Source organism: Piliocolobus tephrosceles, chromosome 1 (genome assembly GCF_002776525.5).
Source record: "Piliocolobus tephrosceles isolate RC106 chromosome 1, ASM277652v3, whole genome shotgun sequence".
Lineage (NCBI taxonomy): Eukaryota > Metazoa > Chordata > Mammalia > Primates > Cercopithecidae > Piliocolobus > Piliocolobus tephrosceles.
In genome coordinates this window covers 11,787,626-11,810,294 of record NC_045434.1, presented here as the reverse complement: position 1 = coordinate 11,810,294, position 22,669 = coordinate 11,787,626, and the positions used below count along the sequence as shown (strand labels likewise).

At 43.9% G+C, this 22,669-nt stretch overlaps 1 protein-coding gene across 3 annotated transcripts in view; it reads left to right on the top strand.

The window, feature by feature from the left end:
* Positions 1 to 22,353, top strand: part of ACTN2 (actinin alpha 2) — a 75,090-nt gene extending 52,737 nt beyond the window's left edge. For all 3 annotated transcript variants that reach the window (XM_023216196.2, XM_023216194.2, XM_023216195.2), the window contains 11 exons: positions 1,946 to 2,093; positions 3,687 to 3,837; positions 7,463 to 7,571; positions 8,923 to 9,063; positions 11,203 to 11,385; positions 13,655 to 13,789; positions 14,710 to 14,889; positions 15,517 to 15,663; positions 19,053 to 19,118; positions 20,357 to 20,515; positions 21,784 to 22,353. In XM_023216196.2, coding sequence (XP_023071964.2) covers positions 1,946 to 2,093; positions 3,687 to 3,837; positions 7,463 to 7,571; positions 8,923 to 9,063; positions 11,203 to 11,385; positions 13,655 to 13,789; positions 14,710 to 14,889; positions 15,517 to 15,663; positions 19,053 to 19,118; positions 20,357 to 20,515; positions 21,784 to 21,942 — 1,578 coding nt within the window. In that variant the 3' untranslated portion in view covers positions 21,943 to 22,353. The remainder of the gene's footprint in view (positions 1 to 1,945; positions 2,094 to 3,686; positions 3,838 to 7,462; positions 7,572 to 8,922; positions 9,064 to 11,202; positions 11,386 to 13,654; positions 13,790 to 14,709; positions 14,890 to 15,516; positions 15,664 to 19,052; positions 19,119 to 20,356; positions 20,516 to 21,783) is intronic.
* The last annotated feature ends 316 nt before the right edge of the window (positions 22,354 to 22,669 follow it).

The following is a 22,669-nucleotide window of genomic DNA, read 5'->3' as shown; positions in this document are numbered from 1 at the left end:
CTCTCCCTGTAGATGCTAGTGATTCTCAGGCTTCGTGCTGAGCCGTCTTCATCTTTATACCCTCCAGGTGATCTCATCCAGGCCCATGGCTTGTTTTTTCTTTTTCCTTTTTTTTTTTTAAAAACATGGTCATGCTCCGTCATCCAGATTGGAGTGCAGTGGTACAATCACAGCTCACTGCAACCTTTAATCTCTTGGGCTCAAGCGATCCTCCCACCCCAACATCCTGAGTAGCTGGGACTACACGCGCATACCACCAGGCCTAGCTAATTATTTCTTTGTAGAGATGGGGTCTCGCTGTGTTGCCAGGGCTGGCCTCAAACTCCTGGGCTCAAGTGATCCTCCCACCTCAGCCTCCCAAAGTGCTGGGATTATAGGCATGAGCAAGCATGCCTGGGCAGGCCCATGGTTTTCATTGCCACCTAAATGCCAATACCTCTCAAATTTTCCATTTCCAGCTCTGACTTTTCCCCAAGTTCCAGGCCAATATATCCACCTGGATATATTATAGCATATTAAATCAAACATATCCAAAAGAGTTCCTCCCAGTTTCCTCGATCCTAGTAAATTCTATCACTGTCCTCTGAGTTACTAATCCCGAAACCCAGGTTTCATCCTTGATTCTTCCCTTTCTGTCACTTTCTTACATCCAGTTCTTCAGCCAGTCCCATTGGCTCTTCTTCCAGAATACATCTTAAGTAAACGCTCTTAATCCCCTTCTCTTTACCTCCACGGCCACTGGCCTATGCTAAGCCACCATTCTCTCTCCTTGGACCCTGCAAGTAACTCCTGACTGGTTCTTTTCCTTTTGCCTCTTAAAATTGATCCCCCATACATCAGCCTCTGTCATCTTTTAACAATATGAATCAGATCTCATCTCCTTTCTTCTCAAAACCCTCCAGTGACTCCCCAAAGTATTTAGAGTAAAATCCAGGTTCATTATCCTGGCCTATGAGGGTCTGCATGATTGCCAAATGCATCTCTCACTCTGCCCCGACTCACTGCACCGCTGCCACACCACCCTGCCTGCCATCCTTCCCGCACGCAGAGCACATGCCCTCTTGGGCATTCGAGTTTTTTCCCTTGCCCAGGAGCCCTCATTTCGTACTTCGTCACATCACTGACTTTTTCTGTCATTGAGGACTCAGTTCAGATGCCCCCTTCTCAGAGGGGTCTTCTCTAAGTAACCTGCCACAGGGACCACCCTGACAAGCAGGGCTGGCAGTATCCCTTGACCCTGCTTTTTTTCCCCTTACAGCATTTCGTTTATCACTTTCCGAAATGAAATTACTTAAGTACTTAATGATTGTCTCTCTCCCCACCCCACCATGGAAGCTGCATGGGAATGGGGAACTTTAGAGGTATTGTTTACCCTTTCAGAGTTTCTCACTAGTGCCTGCTACATGCTAGATGCCCAGAAATTAGTGGTTGATGGCTGGGTGGCTGGACAGTTCACCCCAGTCACTGAATAAGAGTTGTTTTGGAGGCCGGGTGTAGTGGCACATACCTGTAATCCTGGCTACAGGGGAGGCCGAGGTGGAAGGATTGCCAGAGCCTAAGACTCAAAAGAACAGCAACATAGCGAGACTCCACCTCTTAAAAAATAAAAATAATCATAAGAAAAGAGTTTTGAATTGAGCCATCCTGAGGCTTTATCTTCTTGTAGCCAGAAATTGTCAGCCCTCTGCGTCTTTGTCCACATCTGGAGAAGATAACTGATAACAACTATGTTCATCTTAAAAGATCCCAGTGAATTATAATTAAGACATTTGGAAGCCAAATAATTGAATGGTTATTGGGCTGAGGGGTAAGGAAGGAAAAGAAAACAGAAGGAAAACACCATCAATCACGTAGTGGAGGAGATTGAGAGAAGAAGCCTTAGAGTTCAGAATGTAACGAAGGTGCTTGTTACACATTCGCTTCCCTTGGCTTCCAACCGTCCCAGGATATTGCTGGTGCCTGGCAGAGGCTGGAGCAGGCTGAGAAGGGTTACGAGGAGTGGTTACTCAATGAGATTCGGAGACTGGAGCGCTTGGAACACCTGGCTGAGAAGTTTAGGCAAAAGGCCTCAACCCACGAGACTTGGGCTTATGGTAAGTAGACAGGAGTCAGATTGGATTTTGAAAAACCAGAGTTGAGCCATGCTCAACACATCAGAGCCATGATGTGTCCTTACTAACTATGCCTAATGTCTGTGACGCTAAAGGTAGGTGTCATCACCTTTCTCTGCTCCTGTCTCAGTGCCAAATTTAAGAGGTAGGCATGAAAGTTTAGTTTCTAATCAAGCAGATAATCTATTTCTTTCCAAAATGGCACCTAAAATGTATTCTTTACATATCTACCTACATAAGGCCTGGCCTCCTTCCATGTTTTCTATTTGATTCCACAAGTATCCATTCATTCCCTAACTGGTGGTCAGATAGCCCTGGGCCAACCACTAGCTTCTGCCAGTAGAATGTATATTAAATGCCATAGAGCAACATAATATCCCATGTAGAAAATCTGGGAGGAAGGATGCAAGATACCGTCTATAGTCTAACTTGCTTATTTCACTTGCATTCATCTACTTTTTTCAGGCCTTACACACATGCCGGTCTCCATAGCCATAAGAATACGGCCCTAACATTTTTTTTTTTTTTTTTTTTTTACTGTCTCCTGGACTAAATAGTCCTTGCCAAGGCAGAAGAATAAAGCATTTTCCCCATCACATAATAATCTGTTTTGAGATTTGGGAGATTTTTCCTCATTATATGGTTTTTGCTTTTATTGTTGCTTGATTTTTAATATTTCATAGACAGGTAGTTACAAGCAAGGAAGCTGGAGCCAGGTAGGTTGGAGGCACGGCTCTGATACATAGCAGCTGTGTGCCCCGGATGAATTCTCAATCTCGCAGGGCCTCAGTGTCCTCTTCGAAATGGGAACCACAGTAATACCTCCCTCATGGGGTTTCTATGAAGATTTAATGAGTTCATATTTAGAAAGCATTTAGAGTAGCGTCTAGTACACAGTAAGTGGTACATCGTCATCATTAAATATATGAACATTTGCTTTCCACTTCCGATTTCATAGAGTTCTTTAAGGTTGTTAGCGAGGGGATAAATGTGGATCCAGTCGTGATCACAGCAGTTGCTGGATTTGAGAAATATTTATATGGGAAAATATTAGTGGAGGGTCAGAGAGGAAAATTTCTAATATTTATCAGGAAAAGAAAGCACAGACTCCATTTAAGCACACACAGTATAGCTTTCAAATGAAAGGAACTAGGGTGGGGTAGAACTCATGGGCAGACAAGTTGAGCACAGGGGTTTTATCTAAGCATCCCCGGTAGCTCTTGGGAGTGAATAATGACTAACTTAACTGAGGATCATGCAGGAAAATCAGATACTTGTGACTTAGAATGATGACGACTACAAATTTGTTTTGTTTTTTCTTAAAATGCACTCAGCATGCTCTCCTTCCCCCTTTATTTGGAGACACTAGCTTTCAAAACTGAGAAGGACTGGGGCATCCTTAGCAGGTAGCAGCCTGAATTCCATCACAACCCTGGCCTGCGTCTTCAGTCCTGCCCCCTGTCTGTCCCCTTCTCTTGGTTCTTTGGAATCTCAAGGCTCCCTGAGAACGTGGCTGGCACGAGGAAGCCGCTGTGCCCTCAGCATATTCATACTTTCTTGCTACCACCTTTGCAGGCAAAGAGCAGATCTTGCTGCAGAAGGATTACGAGTCGGCATCGCTGACAGAGGTTCGCGCTCTGCTGCGGAAGCACGAGGCGTTCGAGAGCGACCTGGCAGCGCACCAGGACCGCGTGGAGCAGATCGCAGCCATCGCGCAGGAGCTCAAGTATGTGCAGATGCCGTCCGTCCTCCCGGGAGCCCGGAGATTCCATAGAGAGGGGAGAGGAAGGCCTGCCTTTTCTTTCCTGACTAAACGCAGAGGGAACCCGGCTGGAGGCACTCTGTGCAGGGATTCTCCTTGTTTAAATGTAGAAACACATTTTGGTTCTTAGGTTGTGGTAGAATCCCTATGTCCTCCCATCCAGCGGCACCGCTGCCCCCAGCACAAGCAGCTCCGTTTCCAGGAAGATGAGAAATAAGTCTGGAACATTCGGGCCCAGAAAGCTATGGGAAGGCGGCCTCACCCAGGCCAGGTGCAAGAGGCGGAATACAGCCTGTCCTGAAATCAACATAAAACGAACACAAAACAGAGGGCACTGGTTGGGCGCCGTGGCTCACGCCTGTAATCCCAGCACTTTGGGAGGCCGAGGCGGGCGGGTCACGAGGTCAGGAAATCAAAACCATCCTGGCTAACATGGTGAAACCCCGTCTCTACTAAAAATACAAAAACTTAGCCGAGTGTGATGGTGGGCCCGTGTAGTCCCAACTACTCTGGAGGCTGAGGCAGGAGAATGGCGTGAACCCGGGAGGCGGAGCTTGCAGTGAGCCGAGATCGCACCACTGCACTCCAGCCTGGGCGACAGAGCGAGACTCCGCCTCAAAAAAAAAAACAAAAAACAAAAAAGCAAAACCGAGGGCACTGCTGTACATGGGCAGAAGAGACGTCAGGGCCCCACTTTGCTTTATCATCCCATAAGTGCTGTTTCACTTTCATGGGTTTAGTTTTATGAGAAGAACTAACACGACAACTGAGCCTAGGCTGGATTTAGCACGAAGTGAGTGTTCTCAGTTCCCACTCTGTGTAGTGTGAGCCAAGCTTGGGGCGCAGCCGCCCTCGGGGAGAGGAGCCTCCATGCCATGTTTCCGAGCTTTCTTCAGGTCCTTTTCCCTTGTAATAAAGACAACATTTTATTCCCTACTGCTTTCCCCACCATTAGAATCACTGATACATCTGTAGAGTGTTTAGAGCCTGTCACATAATGGTAACTTCAAAAATTAAATAATAAAAATGTATTTCAGTATATTACGTTTCAAAACTGCCAGGTTCCTCACTTTTGACTAGAGAAAATTAGCAGATGGGGCCTTTTAAAAGAGATCCTGTGTTTCAGTCTTGCCCATACAAACTCTTGCTTTTTTGTGATCTTTATATCCACTTCGTGCACTGTATTCATAGCCTGTAGGTGGTCTTATTTCCCATGCTTCTTGAACGTTGGCTTTTTCATTGCTTAGTAACAGGTACAAGTGAAATAAAGGGATGAAAAGAAACTCAAGCTCTTTAGTGCTCCATAATAGCTCCCATGAGCAATTTGGAATGGCTTTAAGTGTTGCCCATAAAATTTAAGTCATAATTGTATATTATTATTATTCCTGCCATCCCCAGTGCCTGTGTCTTCACACAGGCTAGAGATTAACCACCCATAGAACTTAAGGATGTGCTCATCTTATTGTTATTAACATCCTTTTCCATTTTTACCTGTCCTTCAATAATAAATCAAACGTTTTGTGCTGTTCTCAAAGTACATAAACAATAGTTATGCATAGTTATGCAAACCCTAACTCCTTGAAAGCACGTATGTATAGAACCATTGCTTATGAATTAGAGGAAGAGAGAGAGACTCTGCCCTAAAGGTAACCCTGGATGGGTGAGCATTGTGGTCTCCGTTATGGAACAAGAGAAGGATTCCTAGGTTTTTGTTTCTGGAGAAGTATGTTTTCTCTTTAATGTCTGAAAATCCACAGCCTTCTCATTTTATATTTAGGGCTGTGCAAACTGCTGGTGTGTGTTGGTTGGTTTTGTTTTTTTGGTTATAATAAGTAAGACAAGAATCTTAGTCGACCTTGGTCTAGTGAGGAGTATTTGTATGTGGAAAGCTGCTGTTTGCTCTTGAGAACTGGACAAGCTTTAATCAGGTGATAGGGAGCTTCTTATCCACGGGAAAAATACTCAGGCAGTAACCATGTGCATCCCCCTTATTCAGTAACAGAAACAAGAACATTCAGTAAGCACAAATTAGTGTTATTCAAAGGAAAAAAAGCAGCGAACCAACCACTGCCTTAATTTAAGGTTGAAAAAAGAAGTAAACGAACTTAAGCTTTAAGGAAATGGATTTGGTAGGGTAGAGGGGGACTTTTCAAAAGTTGTCTAATCCTGGACTGTTTTTGAAGAAGCTTCCCAAAGATGTCTTTAAACTTCCATAGTTCTTGATTTATATCTGAGTGAAAAAGATGATTAAGTTTTATACAGGATTCAAACTTGTTATCTCTGGAGGTACTGGGTTAAGCTTCTAGTTAAGAATTTGCTTTAGGTTGGATGCAGTGGCTCATACCCGTAATCCCTGTACTTTGGGAGGCTGAGGAGGAAGGACTGCTTGAGGCCAGGAGTTTGAGACGAGGACTTCGAGGCCAGCCTGGAAACACAGCAAGACTCCATCTCTAAAAATTTTTTTTAAAGAGCCGGGTGTAGTGGTACATGCCTGTAGTCCCAGCTACTTGGGAGGCTGAGACAGGAGGATCGCTTGAGCCTAAGAGTCTGAGGCTGTAGTAATATGTGATCATCCCGCTGCACTCCAGCTTGGGTGACGAAGCAAGACGCTGTCTCTTAAAAAAAAAAAAAAAAAAAAAAAAAAAATGGCTTCAATAGTGTGTGCACAGAAAGATCCCAGGTAGAATGCATAGATGGATCTGGCAAGGAAAAGTAACGATTTAGTGAGAAATCATTTTGCTCTTGCTTGTCACACTAGTGGCATTAGGTAAGTCAGAACCTCTCTAAGTGGAAGGGCTCAGTTCGGCCCCATTTCAGAAATCCCTCTATGTTAGATAAAGTCATGGCGCAGTTCTGGACCTGATACTCTACCCAGTGGTGAGGCCAAGTGCCCTTCTAGGGAAGCCAAGGACGCAATGTGACGCAGGCTGACTCCGCCCTCCCCAGTCACTGTGGCTGCATCCTGGCCTCCAGGACCCTCTTCCAGGTCAGACAGTGGCATCTTCTAACCTTCACCCACAGGGACATTGCCACTTAGAAATAATGCTGTCTGCGGGCCTCTCCAAGAAAAGGAAGGGGAAATAAATGGAGCCTGTTGCATTAAAGACAGCGGTTCTCTCTGTTTAGAAATCTGTTGGCCAGCGAAAGTTTTACGAATTCTTCTTGTAATTTATCTGAGAAGAGTGATGTTTACAGTCATGACAGTTAACGGAACCCTGAAGTAGCATCCCAGTTCTCTACTAGATTTTTATATTTTAGTATTTTTTTATCTGTATAAATGTTGGGGGCGGGGATAGAAGTGCAGTTTTGCTACATGTGGCCAAGTCAGGGTTTTTAGGTTAGTCATCACCCAAATAACATACATCGTATGAAATTACACTAAGTAATTTTTCATCATCCACCTACCCTCCCACCCCCTCACCCTGCTGAGCCTCCACTGTCTATCAGCCTGCACTCTATGTCCATGTGGATGCATTTCAGATGTTTTTGTTTGTTTTTAAACTTCCCTGTTGTTTTTCTGTTTTAGCCCATGTTCATTTTCTCTCATCATCTAGAAAAGTTAATCTTTATTTATTTTCACTTTTAATAGTGAACTGGACTATCACGACGCTGTCAATGTCAACGATCGGTGCCAGAAAATTTGTGACCAGTGGGACCGACTGGGAACACTTACTCAGAAGAGGAGAGAAGCCCTGGAGGTGAAGTCTTGAAGCCATTTGTTGACATGAAATCTTTCAATAGAAGCTCTTTAATGAAATCACTGGTATTCATCGTCTGTTTCTCTGTGGCATGAAACAGGTTGTCTAGTGAAAGGAACCTCTAAAGAAAACATGAAAAGGGAAGAAAGAGGGAAATGGGAAGTTGGGAGCTTTGTGCTGTAATTTGTCCAGGCAGCAGCGAAGTATATTTTTCAATTTAAAAAAATCCAGGGGCGATGAGATTACTGCATAAATCTACTTTGTATCGGGCAGTGACAGTACATTTCCAAAAGTCCTTCTGCCTGAGTAAATCGAGCTGTGAGTGAGTCAGGAAATCAGAGATGTGCAAAGGGAAGATGGAACCGAATGTTGAAGCGAGTAAATTGATAGGAAACAGAATTGGGATGAATTTGGCCTTATCTAAGTGTAAGACTAAGTGTAAGACACAGTGGGTAGCTGGTGTTGAACTACCGCTCATTGTCTTTAACCATGGAAGACATCTCCCACGTGAAGGAAATAAGCAGTTTACCAGTTCCCTGAGTCTTTTTCTCCTTGACTGTGATGACACTTTTGAGATAACGCAATATTAAGCTTCCCAAATGCCCAATGGCTATGACATATCTGCTTAAAGAAAGAGATGTCGAGAGAGAGAAAAGACCAGACATGTAATAGAGACAGCGCAAAATGTTTTAGAACAGGAGGGGAAAAATGAACCTCATTATGGAAGGCTGAAAGCTATGGAGATGTGTTCCCATTCTGCCCCCACTTGTCTGCCATGGGAAACAAGCGCAGGATCATCCTGTTACTTGAGACCTTGTGCCTTCATATGCCCAGAAAGGCAAGAGCTGATCTGTGTTAAATCCTGACTGAGGATTTGAGAACATGAACCTGTAGTCCCTTCTCTCTCCACTAGGCAGGTGACTTTGGGAAAGGCACACTTCTCTGCACGTGTTGACTCTGAAACGTGGAAGATGCCCTGCATTTTCTGTTAATCTGGCACAGTTAGGGAATCAGGTCCTCTTACAAAGTCCTTTTTTAGCTGAAAGCAAGTCAGAGTAGGCCGTATGCGGAGTCTCAGTTTTCAGAAAAGTAGCATGTAGTGAAGTACTTTAGACACTTTACAAATGAGCCTGCTCTGGATGTTACTAAATCCTTCTTTGATTCAGAAGGCACCTCAGAGACCTGCAGGGCTCAGCCTAATCGTTTGAGCATCGGGTAATCTTTTGTAGACACATGCTAATATGCTTAACAGAATGTCAGAGAGTAGTCTGTTGTTAGGGAATGCATACTTACGCTTTCAGTGAGTTTTTTAATTAGTCTATGATAATGCTTCCTTCTCTTTATTCTTCAGAGAATGGAGAAATTGCTAGAAACCATTGATCAGCTTCACCTGGAGTTTGCCAAGAGGGCTGCTCCTTTCAACAATTGGATGGAGGGCGCTATGGAGGATCTGCAAGATATGTTCATTGTCCACAGCATTGAGGAGATCCAGGTAATGGAACCCCAACTCTGTATGGCCTGTGCATTAGAAGTGAGTTGTCATTTAAACTTAGAGTTCTGTTATTTGGTTTCTCATTTTCTTTCTTAAAAAAAAAAAAAAATTAATAAACGTGGCTAGAAAGCCCAAATTACCCTTGAACCTTAGCTTAAAAATGTGTTTACTACTCTGTGTTGCAAACCCGTTAACATCAATCAAGTAATGGTGAATATGTCTCAAAAGCTCTGTTCTTTAAAAAAGAATGCCGAGCTGGGTGCAATGGCTCATGCCTGTAATTCCAGCACTTGGGGAGGCCGAGGCGGGTGGATTGCTTGAGCTCAGGAGTTCGAGACCAGCTTTGCCAATGTGGCAAAACCCCGTCTCTACAAAAGTACAAAAAAATTAGCCAGGTGTGGTGGCGCACGCCTGGAGTCCCAGCTACCAGGGAGGCTGAGGTGGGAGGATCGCTTGAGCCTGGGAGGCAGAGGTTGCAGTGAGCCAAGATCGCGCCACTAGACTCCAGCCTGGGTGACAACAACAACAACAACAAATGCCGAATCATTGAGCAAAATAAACATGTGCACTTGGAGTTACTCATGAAAACGTTCTAAGTTTACTAGCTGCTGAGCTAACTACTTTGCAGATGTGTGCATATTACTGTTTATTTAAATCTACAGAGTGGGTGGCAGATTGTAAACCGTAAGAAGCCACCAATCAGCACCTACCTTTTGCCTACCACCAGTCCAAAATGTTCTGCGTATAGTTTTTTCTGGAACTTCAGAACTATAAACAAAGCTTCTAAGTGGTGATGTTAGGGAGGAAAGTTAATCTCAGTTAGCCAGGACATTATTTAGCGAATTTGATGTATAATAGAATAAAAAGAGAAAATACTTTTTTACTTTTTTTTTTCCTGTAAAATAGATATGTCATCAAAAAGAATGCAAGTAGAAAGGAAATCCTGAAGATTGGCATTTGAAACCACACCTCCCTGCCAGGAGCCATCTAGAAGGGTTTACACCTGCATGTCAGGGGAAAGAAAGTGCTTCCATGAACATTGGAGTTGCCTTTTGAAAGAGGCTTTGATGGTGTTTCCTGCACGCACTCTTAAGCACAGGCCGACAGTCTAAAATCGTTTATTTGTGGAATAAGTGAGACCTCTAAGCATGACTTGGAAGTCACACTCTTTGTCAAAACTCTGTTGGCAGCTAAGAGAACAGTAGCTTCACACTCAAAGGTGCTCCACAAGGCAGCGAGGTCTTTGAGCAGCTGAATTTGCAGGGCTGCTCATGTCCGGGTCAAAGAATAGGTTTGATAAATGGCTCTTTAGAGCGGCTTCTGGGAAGAGTTAGTTTCTGTGGCCTTTTCTTTTTGAGGAGTAGGGATGTACTTCCTGGTTTTCTTTAGGGATAACAGTAGCAAATGTCAGACGCTTTTGTAGGACTACAAAGGTAACACTGGCCATTAGAAAGGGCATCTAAGGGCTGAGCGTGGTGGCTCACACCTGTAATCCCAACACTTTGGGAGGCCCAGGCGGGGAGGATCACTTGAGACCAGGAGTTTGAGACCAACCTGGGCAACATAATGAGACCCCGTCTCCACAAAAAATAAAAATAAAAAAATTAGCCAGGCATGGTGATGTATACCCTCTAGTCCCAGCTACTCCGGAGACTGAGGCAGGAGGATTACTTGAGCCCAAGTGTTCAAGGCTACAGTGAGCCATGATTGCGCCACTGCACTCCAGCCTGAGTGACCTAGCGAGACCCTGTCTCAAAAAAAAAAAAAAGAAAAAAAGGAAGTGCCGCTAAGTTAAGTTCTGCTCATCAGCAGAAAATAAGAAAGACCTAAACAATAGCTGGTGATCGAAAACAGTGAAAGGAAAATGGATTAAAAAAAAAAAAAAAAAAAGATTTTTAAAAAACACTGGGTGAGTAGCCATCAATCAAATTAATAGTCATCGTGATACCCTTTTTCCATTTTCCAGGAACTTGACTTCTGTGTACCTAAAGAGTTTTTTCTAAAACATTCAGAATGTGCTTTTCTCCAGAGGTTCTTGCGATTAACAAGGCATTTACTTGTGTGCAGAAGGGAATATCACAGCCTATGAAATTAACACTCAAGCCACACTGTTTTTCTCCACTTGTGTCTCGGGTGTAGAGTTTGATCACTGCGCATGAGCAGTTCAAGGCCACGCTGCCCGAGGCGGACGGAGAGCGGCAGTCCATCATGGCCATCCAGAACGAGGTGGAGAAGGTGATTCAGAGCTACAACATCAGAATCAGCTCGAGCAACCCGTACAGCACTGTCACCATGGATGAGCTCCGGACCAAGTGGGACAAGGTGGGTGGCTGAGGGCCGGGTGTGGGACCAGGGGGCATTCTCGAAGCTGAAGTCGAAGGAGGAAGTTAGCGCCTCGGGGACTTCGGGTGACAGCCTCATTTTGCGTCACGATCAGGATTGTCCTTTATCCCAGATTTCACAGGCAAAATGTGATAAACTCTTAAGGACCCTGCAGCAGCTTCTGCAGTTTGTGGGGAAAGAAAGCAGAGATTATTTTACTTAAGGAAAATCTTACAAATCTTGACACAACCGCTATAGGTTATGACCCTAACGCCATAAAGGAAATGGTTTTTAAAGCCCCAACTGGAAATTTGGTTAAAAACGTGCTTACAAGTACTTATAGTACTTTTTAAAAGAATTTTTAGAATATGATATAGACATGTCCCAGATGTGTGTCAATTTTAAATGCAGAAAAATTGCTTAGAAAACTACATCTTGGGAATGAAAGTATTCTTACTAACTTGCTGCCTTTTAAATTTGGGGCAACTATCAACAAATGTAATTATGGTCCGAATGGAATAATTTGAGCCTTTTTGCCTCATTGTTAAGATTGAGACATTTCTTTTCATGTTGAAATTATAGCACAATTAGTTATCTCAGTATGCCAATCATAGTCTTTGAGGAATAAGTCCACCACATGGGTCTGAAGTGGCTTTTACTATAAAAACACATGTGCAGCAAGTTAGTTATAAACAGTGCAAAAGACAAAAACAGGTATGAGGAAGAGGAGAGTATTCATCTGAGAGACAGTGGCTAATTAGCGCATCTGAGCTTTAAATTTAGCTCTGATCTTCGTAACAAACACCCGAAAACAGAAAGGAAACAAACTGAGTTAAGTAGTTTTCGTAGGGGGGAGAAAAAGGAAATATATCATTTTTTATTTTTCATTTTTATTATGTTCATTTTTTTGAGACAGAGTCTCACTCTGTCACCCAGGCTAGAATGCAGAGGTACAATCTCGGCTCATTGCAACCTCTGCCTCCTGGGTTCAAGCGATTTTCCTGTCTCAGCCTCCCTAGTAGCTGGGATTACAGGCACCCGCCACCACGCCTAGCTAATTTTTTATATTTTTGATAGAGACGGGGTTTCACTGTGTTGGCCAGGCTGGTCTCAAACTCCTGATCTCAGGTGATCCACCCGCCTCGGCCTCCCAAAATGCTGGGATTACAGGTGTGAGCCACCACGCCTGGGCAGAAATGTATCATTTTTTAAAGTGAGACAAACTTTTCTCCCATCAGTAAGTTATAAAGCAAATGGATTTTTGTTTTTTAAAAAAAGACAATAATAATGCTTTTAATAGCAGTTTTGCAGATGACACAAAGATTTTTGAAGTAGCTTTTTTCTTTTCCATTTATTGAAAGAGAATGGAGGCATAGCATTAAAATGTAACTCACAAATGGAACAGAAAGCAGGCAGACCAGATGTATACTCTGCTGTGGGCCAGAATCGAACTCATGAACCCAGCGTGGGCTCTTCACATTTTGGTTTCATGAACCCTTCTGGCAGTCTGGGGAAGCCTGTGGATTCCTCTGATAATAATGTTTGTAAATTTATAAAAATATTTAATATTACAAAGGAAACAAATTATATTGAAATGTAGTTATTCAGATATCTCTAAAGTTATTGTAATGTATGTGCTTCTTTAAGAACACATTTAAAACCAAGATCTAACAGCAGGTCCAATAATTTTAGAGTAGTGCCGAGCGTACGTGATACTTACTGCAAGAGGCAGGCATAACTGGAACGTTAGTATAGAATGTCTGTGATTTCTGTTGTGATAGGATCACAGGGACTGCTCAATACTGCTGCAGATGTGCTGTCCACATCGTTCATAAACAAAGGGAGTGCTCAATTTTAATCTGAGACGGTGAATGTAGACATGTCAGTGTTCCCTTCATCCAAGTTCACAAATCCTCTGTACCCTGGACCTGGCCCTGACTTGGTTGTGCAGCAGGCCGAGAGCCTCTGGCTGGAGGGGAATGGTCGCTGCTCCTGCTGCAGGCTGTTAAATACCCTCCACCTCATCCTGTCTTTCAGCAGGCACTTGGTGGCACTAGATGGCAGTCAAAGCTAAATCAAGCGCATCCTCTAGTCCCTAGAGTAGGGACTCCTGCTCCCTATCCTCCCTCTTCCTTCTCCCCACACCCTCCTCCATTCCTTTCTCCTTCTCCATCCCCACCCCCACCCCTTGAACTATTCCTGCATTCTGTGGTCGTTCCTGTGAGACCACAGCTGGCCTCTAACCCTTGTTGTCCTTGGGCCCTGACAGGTGAAGCAACTCGTGCCCATCCGCGATCAGTCCCTGCAGGAGGAGCTGGCTCGCCAGCATGCTAACGAGCGTCTGAGGCGCCAGTTTGCTGCACAAGCCAATGCCATTGGGCCCTGGATCCAGAACAAGATGGAGGTAAGCCAGTGCCCTCCCAGGCGCCGTTCACAAGCCCTGCAATAAGCCCCTTAGCCACGCAGCAGTGACACCGCACATGCCGTGGTTTCCAGTCACCCACTCAGTCGGGTGGGAGCACCGTTCTGTTATCACCCCAGCTTTATCTTTCAGCCCCTGGCTGTTGGGGACAGTGTGCAAACCGGGGCACAATACAGAGTGCAGGAAGGGGGCACTCAAGGAAGGAGAGTGGGGTCTTGCTAGGTTCTGTTTAGTTTCTCACTAAAAATGGTGACAGGGCTTTTTCTCCGTTTTTGGCCTCTGCAGGGCCTAGACTTCAAACCATGTATCCCTACAAGGAGGACACGTGAAGGCCCACAAATACTTTGCATTTTCAGAACATTTGAGGGACAGTGGTCTTTGAATAACACTGTTGTCCTTTGATCATCAAGAACAGCCAGGAGACATTTATTGACCCATGTATTTCTTGCCCCACCACCCTTTTGGTGTTAAAATATTGACTTTTTTCTTTAAGGGGAGACCATCTAAAAATACAAGAAATTCTGATGGAGGAAGCATCTTGTGGGTCTTAAATCTGTCTGCAGCTCCACCCACGCAGCCCACCCCCAGCCTCCTCCAGGGCAGGGCGGCTCTGCCCGACAGCCTTTCCCTCCCGTGGCAAGAAGCCGACAGGACTCATCTCTAACCCCTCTTGCCTCTCTGTTTTGGATCTTAGTTGACTTTTTTCCCATTCTCTAGACAGACTAGAACTAGACCTTGTTTTGTTCTGTGATGCTCACTGAGAAAAGTGAGCCGCGTGACACCGGCCGCTGCCTGACGCTGGCCCAGCATCCGATGCAGGGTCTGGAATGGCGCCTCGCGCCGAGCTCCCTTAGAGGGCACTTCACTTTGTTTCTGTCCGCTTGCTCACTCGCCTCCCTTAGGAGATTGCCCGGAGCTCCATCCAGATCACAGGAGCCCTGGAGGACCAGATGAATCAGCTGAAGCAGTACGAGCACAACATCATCAACTACAAGAACAACATCGACAAGCTGGAGGGAGACCATCAGCTCATCCAGGAGGCCCTTGTCTTTGACAACAAGCACACGAACTACACGATGGAGGTACGGCAGCCAGGCACGCGTGCGCCGCTCGCTCCTCACGGGGACCACGCCACCTCCTCAGGGTGCTTTCTTCATGCGCTTGTCCCTCTTTGTTCCTGCTAAGACCTACAAGTGTGAAAGTTAGGGATCTTTAAGCCTTTCCAGTCACTATTTGTGGAAATGCTTCGTGAGCTATATCAAGAACTATATGATATTCCCTCCAGTGACATTATCATTATTATTATCAGCACCATCAATTCGCTACACTTCTTCACGGTGAGTGCCAGAAGCTGGACTGTTGCATTTCCACCAGTTAGGCCCAAACTTAACTCTCTGGGAGCCCGGAGGTATAACTCAGGGCTCATCCTGCTACTTGGTAAATGGGAAAATATTTTTAGTGACAAACAAGAGTATATCCTACAGAGTGCCCGCTGCCACCGTTAGAAAGCTGGTGAGTACTTGTGAGTACTTCTCACTGCAGAGTCTTGCAACAGACGACAAAGTAGAATTTTTTTTCTAGCGCAGGGAAGGCGATTGTGAGCCTTGCTTAGTAAACCCTTTGAGTCGGCTGTGCAGTTATGAAAGTAAGAGGCAGTGTTGACATGCTGGAAAGACCTGGAACTGATCTTTCCCCTTTTCCCTCAATAGCACATTCGTGTTGGATGGGAGCTGCTGCTGACAACCATCGCCAGAACCATCAATGAGGTGGAGACTCAGATCCTGACGAGAGACGCGAAGGGCATCACCCAGGAGCAGATGAATGAGTTCAGAGCCTCCTTCAACCACTTTGACAGGGTACTACTCTCTACTTACTTGAAGGGCAATACTGGGGACATTAAACAATGTATCTGAAATAATATGCGTGCTCTCGGGTTAAGTCTTAAGGCTCCCCAACATTTACAGGGAAACAGGATCGTTAATGACAAAAGAAAATCGCCACCAAAACGAAGTGTCCTAAGCTCTGGTGTTGCTCAAGGTGACACAAAGCCCAGGTTTGTGTGCTGTTTCATGCAGATCGCTTAATAATAATGCATTTCTAGTTGACATCAAAGCTCATTTGTTCTAGGTCAAAGTGTATTTTTCACAAAATCTGACTGTTGGCTTAAGGTCATTTTGTAAAGACTTAAATACAAAACTCTGATACGCTTTTCCTAAGCAACTGTTTAGGAAAAGCATCTGGTCATAATTTAACCTGTTCTTTCAACATCTACAACTCAGTTTTCTTTTTTAATGAACAAAATTGACACATGATCTCTTTTAAGGACATGCACCAACAAAATGGTGATAATTTTCGTAGTAAAGGCATATAAAAAGATAAGTGCTGCTTTTAAAATATTATCTTGTATTTTGATTTGAATAATATTGAGTAAAACCAATTCTTTATGAGAAAATACTTTTTACTAATCCTGTGGCTGAAAGGGAGTGACTATTAAGGCTACACTCTAATTCTTTTTTTTTTTTCTTTTTTTAAATGAGATGGAGTCTCGCTCTGTCACCAGGCTGGAGTGCAGTGGCACGATCTCGGCTCACTGCAACCTCCTCCCGCTAGGTTCAAGCGATTCTCTTGCCTCAGCCTCCCGAGTAGCTGGGACTACAGGCACCCGCCACTATGCCAGCTAATTTTTGTATTTTTTTTTTTAGTAAGGACAGGGTTTCACCATGTTAGGCAGGATGGTCTCGATCTCCTGACCTCATGATCCACCCACCTCGGCCTCCCAAAGTGCTAGGATTACAGGTGTGAGCCACCGCACTTGGCCTTTTTGGTTTTTTTTTGTTTTTTTTGAGACAGAGTTGTGCCTTTGGTGCCCAGGATGCAGTGCAATGGTGTGATCTCAGCTCACTGCAGCCTCCACCTCCTGGGTTCAAGCAATTCTCCTGCCTCAGTCTCCCAAGTAGGCATGTACCACCATGCCAAGCTAATTTTTTGTATTTTTAGTAGAAACAGGGTTTTACCATGTTGACAAGGTTGGTCTCGAACTCCTGACCTCAGGTGATCCACCTGCCTCAGCCTCCCCAAGTGCTGGGATTACAGGCGTGAGCCACCGCGCCTAGCTACGTTCCAATTCTTAAAGATCACTAAAAGGGATGTACCATTACTTTGTATGGAGCCCTGTTATGATTTGCAAATGTTCTTCACTGGTTCCTAAAATGCCTCTGGGCTAGACAGACCAGTCAGATTCGGGCCTGTTAGAGGGTTCAGACCACAGAGCTAGGCATTAGTGAAAAATTATACACAGAGATGGATATTGACGTTCTTATAGTTTCAGCACACCTTCATTGTGCAGAAACGTGCTTTGATTTGACCTAACTGCATTCAGTAAAGCCCAAGTCATTTTTCTTCCAAGGAGGGAGATGATGGCTCTTCATCCCGGCACACAACCATCTCTTATTGACAGACACTCATTCACTGGGGCTGCGTTAGAGGAAGAAAGCACATTGATTTGAATCCAAGGTGATCACAGTCTTTTGCAACGAAAGTCTAAGGAGTATAGTGCAGAACTTGCCATGTTTAGAAGTTTGTTCAAATTAAACATGATTCTTTGTCTTCTGGGGAAAACAGTTCGCTTACTGTGTAGTGGGAAAGGGTGTCATGTCAGGGATATGGATCCACTTGGCTTCGTCTTTTCATTAAATGGTAAAGATAGGCAGGGCAGGGGGCACAGAGGCTGTGAATGGAGGGATTCTTCGTGGACATCAGAGAATTAGAGAAGGTTTTACAGCATAGGTGTAACACGACCAGAGCTGTGCTGCAAAAAAAAAAAAAAAAAAAAAAAAAAAAAGTGTGCCAGACAGCACATGTAAGATGAAGGATAGACAGAAGGGAAGGAGAAAAGATGAGAAAGTTAGTAGAGGGTCAGACCTGAGTCTGTTTGGAAAATGAGAGAGAAGGAACATGAACTGCAGGGCTGAGGGATAGGAGCGGTGGGAATGAAGAAGAGAAAAGAGGTAGATCTGAGATTGAGACAAATCTGACAGAGGTGAACAACAGGATTTGGGGGCTAAGGGAGAGGGTGAGATGGAAAGTTCAAACCGTGAAGACATGGGAGAAGTGGGACTCAGCTATTGCCAAAGCAGGAGGAGTCCAGGTCTAGAGTTTGGGGCTGAAGCCTGCAGGAGTCACTGTATAATGGCCCTGTCCAGCAAGAGTCTGGAGGGTAAGAAGAGAGAAGGCCCAGATCTTAGGGAACTACTACATTTATGGGAGGCAGAAGAGCCAGAGGAGGAGCATTAGAGAAAGTGGAGGAGACTGGGTCAAGGTGGGAAGCATCACTTAAGAGAATGCTGCTGAGGAATCCGGCGGTGACTGAGGGCAGAGTACACGGGTGTGAGGACAGACATATAAAGTCTCTTATTCATAGAAAAAAAGAACTTCTGACATTAGCTTTTGGGACTGGCTGTTTCATGGGCAAGTGCAAACAACAGAAAATAGCCTTCTATTTAATAATTCATATGGCCAATAACCAGTGTTTTCTTCTCTTTAAGTGTGTACTGATGCTGAAACATTAGCCATCCCTTCAAAACCCTCAAGGGAATCTTCAGCGCAGCTGTGCGCTTCACGTCACATGCAGGGCTTTGCATTGACACCCCTGTTTCTATAGAGTTGGGTTGCAGTTTGTCCTGACCTGGCCTCTCTCAGCTGGGAAAACTTGTCCCTGTGGATCCTTTCTTGCATACTGCTCTGTGTAGACTCTCATTGGATTTTTGGGAGCAGCTGAGCTTGCCACACATAGAGGCCACTGCATCCTGGCCCACGGGCCTAAGAGTAGTTGCTTTCTAGGTGTCGGAGCTCTAGGAATGTGCTCATCTCTGCAGGAATTTTACAAACGATGACAACCTGGGATCATTGAGAGCATCGTCATTTCTTAGAACATTTACGATACGTTTTGTCATCAGTAGGTGGCAGTAGTGAGCTCCCAACTGGTTCCTTTTGCTATTTTCTTGAGTGTGTGGTCTCCTTTCATTTTTGTCTGGTCTATAGCCTCCTCTCCCCTCTTTTTGATTTTTAAGAAACTAGTTTGTAACATCCTTGTGCTGGCTCCATCCTTCTTGCAAGTCAGTGGTAACATTTACGACCTTGGCAGAGCTCAAAGTGCTTCTCTTACCAGATCTTTGTTCAGTTGGTCAAGTAGAGTTGCCCGTCTTGCTCTGTGCTCACCTGCTCTGTCCTTTGTTTTTGCCAACAGAGGAAGAATGGCCTGATGGATCATGAGGATTTCAGAGCCTGCCTGATTTCCATGGGTTATGACCTGGTAAGACAGAAGTTGAAATTGTATACTAAGATTTGAGATTTTATTGAGTTTGGATTTCTATTATAGAAGATGACAAGCTCAAACCAAGGTAGTGCATTTGGGATTGGTTCATTTTCATTATATAGGATAAGATTTTCTGAAGGTCTCACTGTTGCTATATAAAAATAAAGTCACGGGGCCTGGCACAGTGGCTTATGCTTATAATCCCAGCACTTTGGGAGGCCGAGGCGGGTGGATCACCTGAGGTCAGGGATTTGAGACCAGCCTGACCAACATGGTGAAACCTCATCTCTACTAAAAATACAAAAATTAGCCAGCCGTGGTGTTGGGTGCCTGTAGTCCCAGCTACTCAAGAGGTTGAGGCAGGAGAATGGCTTAAACCTGGGAGGCGGAGGTTGCAGTGAGCTGAGATTGCACCACTGCACTCCAGCCTGGGCGACAAGAGTGAAACTCTGTCAAAAAAAAAAAAAAAAAAAAAAAAAGCCATGGAACCAAAGCATTTATTTTTATTCAATAATTGGTCAGATGATTTTTTCTAGTGAAGGAGATGAGAACATAGGCTTTTTGATTTTTTTAAACAGCTTTACTGAGATATAACTCACATACTGCGGTTTACCCATTTAAAGTATACACTTCAGTGGCTTTTAGTAGCATCCTGATGATTTTTCAAGTGCCTTTTTCTCTAATATGTTGAAAGGTAAAAAAGGTTTAGTCATAAATCGGCCAAGATAAACTTATATTTCACTGTGGGCTGGGATAGTCCTAGAATATCCAGTACTGCTCTGTTACCCATTAATGAGTATTTTTAACCTGGCCTGCCGTGATTCTCTTTGGGACTGTAAACTACAATCGTGACAGCCATGTTCTGAGCTGCCTTCAATTTGGCAGCATTGCTTTCCTAGTTCTAATCTGAGAAAAGGGTTCATCTCTCGCTTTGACCTACTCTTCCATAATTAAGTTCCGTGACCCATGAAGGCCAGCAGTGGGTCCCAGAGAGGAAAGAATTCTGACATTTACAAGCTTCTGGTTTGAAGCTCCAGCAACTTTTAAAATTATTTGATAGCAGTAAACCTAAGTCACCCTTAAGGGGAGTCTCATCCGAAGACTGAAGGGAAACACAGGTCAAACTTCAGTTTTCAGAAATAAAGGAATTGGCGTGTCACTAGGGAAAGAATGAGAACGGCTCTGTTGAGAGCTGTGTACTGTTCGAGTACATGTTTCTTTGTACTTTGCCCCAGGGTGAAGCCGAATTTGCCCGCATTATGACCCTGGTAGATCCCAATGGGCAAGGTACCGTCACCTTCCAATCCTTCATCGACTTCATGACTAGAGAGACGGCCGACACGGATACCGCCGAGCAGGTCATCGCCTCCTTCCGGATCCTGGCTTCTGATAAGGTCTGCATTCACAGATTTGCTTCTGCTTTAGCAGGAGTCCGCTATGTCATTCTAACAGAAAAGGCAACAGTGCTGTAAATAAAAACCATTTTTATACCAGTGTATTTTGTACAGCATTGGCACGGATTTCAGAAAGCAGCAGGTGGACACACAGCAATGGGGCGCTCAGCGCAGAGGAAACAGACTTGCCATTCCTGGCATTCGTGCTTGGCCTTGCACTTAATTTTTATAGAAGGGACAGTAGTGTGTTTGTACTTTTATGTGTGTGTGTGTGTTACTGGTTCAACACCCATTTTACATTCTAGTTTGGTGACTGTGACTCAGAAAGAAGAAACCATGCACTTTAGATGTTATAAAACTGGGTACCTTCTCCCAAGGATCAATAACCCTGACTTTGTGCCCAGCAAAAGCATGGAGCAAAGTTAAATATAGCTGTTCAGTCAGTAAAAAATTGGCCAGCTTTTCCTTACATATAGCCTAGACCTTCAGGAGGAGTTTAATTGCCAGCTCAGACTTTTCGTATTTTATCCCCCAAACAATAAAAACATCTCTATGTATAAATTCAGTTTGGGACAGGATTATTTTACCCTGTTTTCTGGCTGAGAGGATAATGAACGTTACCACAAGGAGGTTAGCAGGTTAAACACATTAACAGAGCCATATTTACTACCTTAAAAATCAGATAAGACCAACTATTTTTAAAATAATGTTTTCTTTAAAATGAATCATTTACCTATGGGGTGAGGGTGGATGGGAAAGAGCCCAGATGATTTAGAAGGTAATAAACCATGGCTCCTCCAACCCCACTAAGAAACTTCTACTATAAATTATATAATATACAAACTATAATTATATAAATTTTAATGTGATATTTGTGATTTACTTTAACTTTTACCAACCAGTCTATTTGGTTGGAATTGTCCTATTTCCCACTGAACATTTTTTTGAAAAGCTTCGTCTTTTCTGGTATGAAATGCAGATCATAGTATGTATCCTTGCATTGTGGCTCAGTTTGAGAACTACTAGTAATGCTCCATTTGCCTTTATGAAGCATGTCACCCTTCCTGCTGGCCAGGCCAGCTTCTAGATACACTCCTACAAGTACAACTTGGCTTTCTGCTAGTTGTCTGGTACTACTATGCCAATAGACTCCCTATTTAGTCCTTTTGAAAAATTAAACAGATGCAAGAAATATGTAAGTATTAAGACTGTTTATGTTGTGGTGTTTTCTACAACTGACTGCAAACACGTGCGTATTTTTTTTCCAGCCATACATCCTGGCAGAGGAGCTGCGTCGGGAGCTGCCCCCGGATCAGGCCCAGTATTGCATTAAGAGGATGCCCGCCTACTCGGGCCCAGGCAGTGTGCCTGGCGCCCTGGATTACACTGCGTTCTCCTCCGCACTCTATGGAGAGAGCGATCTGTGACGCTGAGGTTTTGTAATCACTGATCCCATCAGAACGCAATAAAAGCAGAAGTCACAGTTGGTTTCCTGGAAACTTTGATAGGCTTTGTTAAGTTGGGAGAGAGAGGGGGGAAGAAAAAGCCTTTTGTAGTTCAGTAATTGCCAGCAATATAACACGGCTAAAATGAAGTTTCTACAGTATATGACATAGTGCGCTTCATAAATAGGTTTATTTCTGAGTTTTTAGCTAAATGTAATGAAATATCAGGTTGATTTCTTTGATTAAACGGAACAAATTACTTGAGTAGTAGGAAATTAGGAGGATCTAGGGACAGAAGGAAAGTGAAAAATGTGAAAATACAAAATAGCCAAGATTTAAGACCGGGGGGGAAATCCACAAATTGGTAAATAAAGGTTTGCTATTTGTAAAAAATTTCATTTATCTCTATTATGCCTATGTGATTGCCCCTAGGGGAGTATATTTGGGATTCTAATGTTTTATTTTCATGCTTATCCAAAGATTACTATTGTGTCTTCAAATGAATTTAATTGTGAGATGGAACTGCCAGGGATTAAAAAGACTATCAAAAAGATTTTTTGGCACTTACCATTTTTAAAATAGAGTTTATGGTCATCTCTTCATTATTTAGGGCTGGATGGTCAACTCAGTCAGTGATTTTTGATGCTTCTCTTATCCTCCAGAGTAGAGACCTAAGGAAACATGGAAGTCAGTTTAGTTGCCAGAGGGA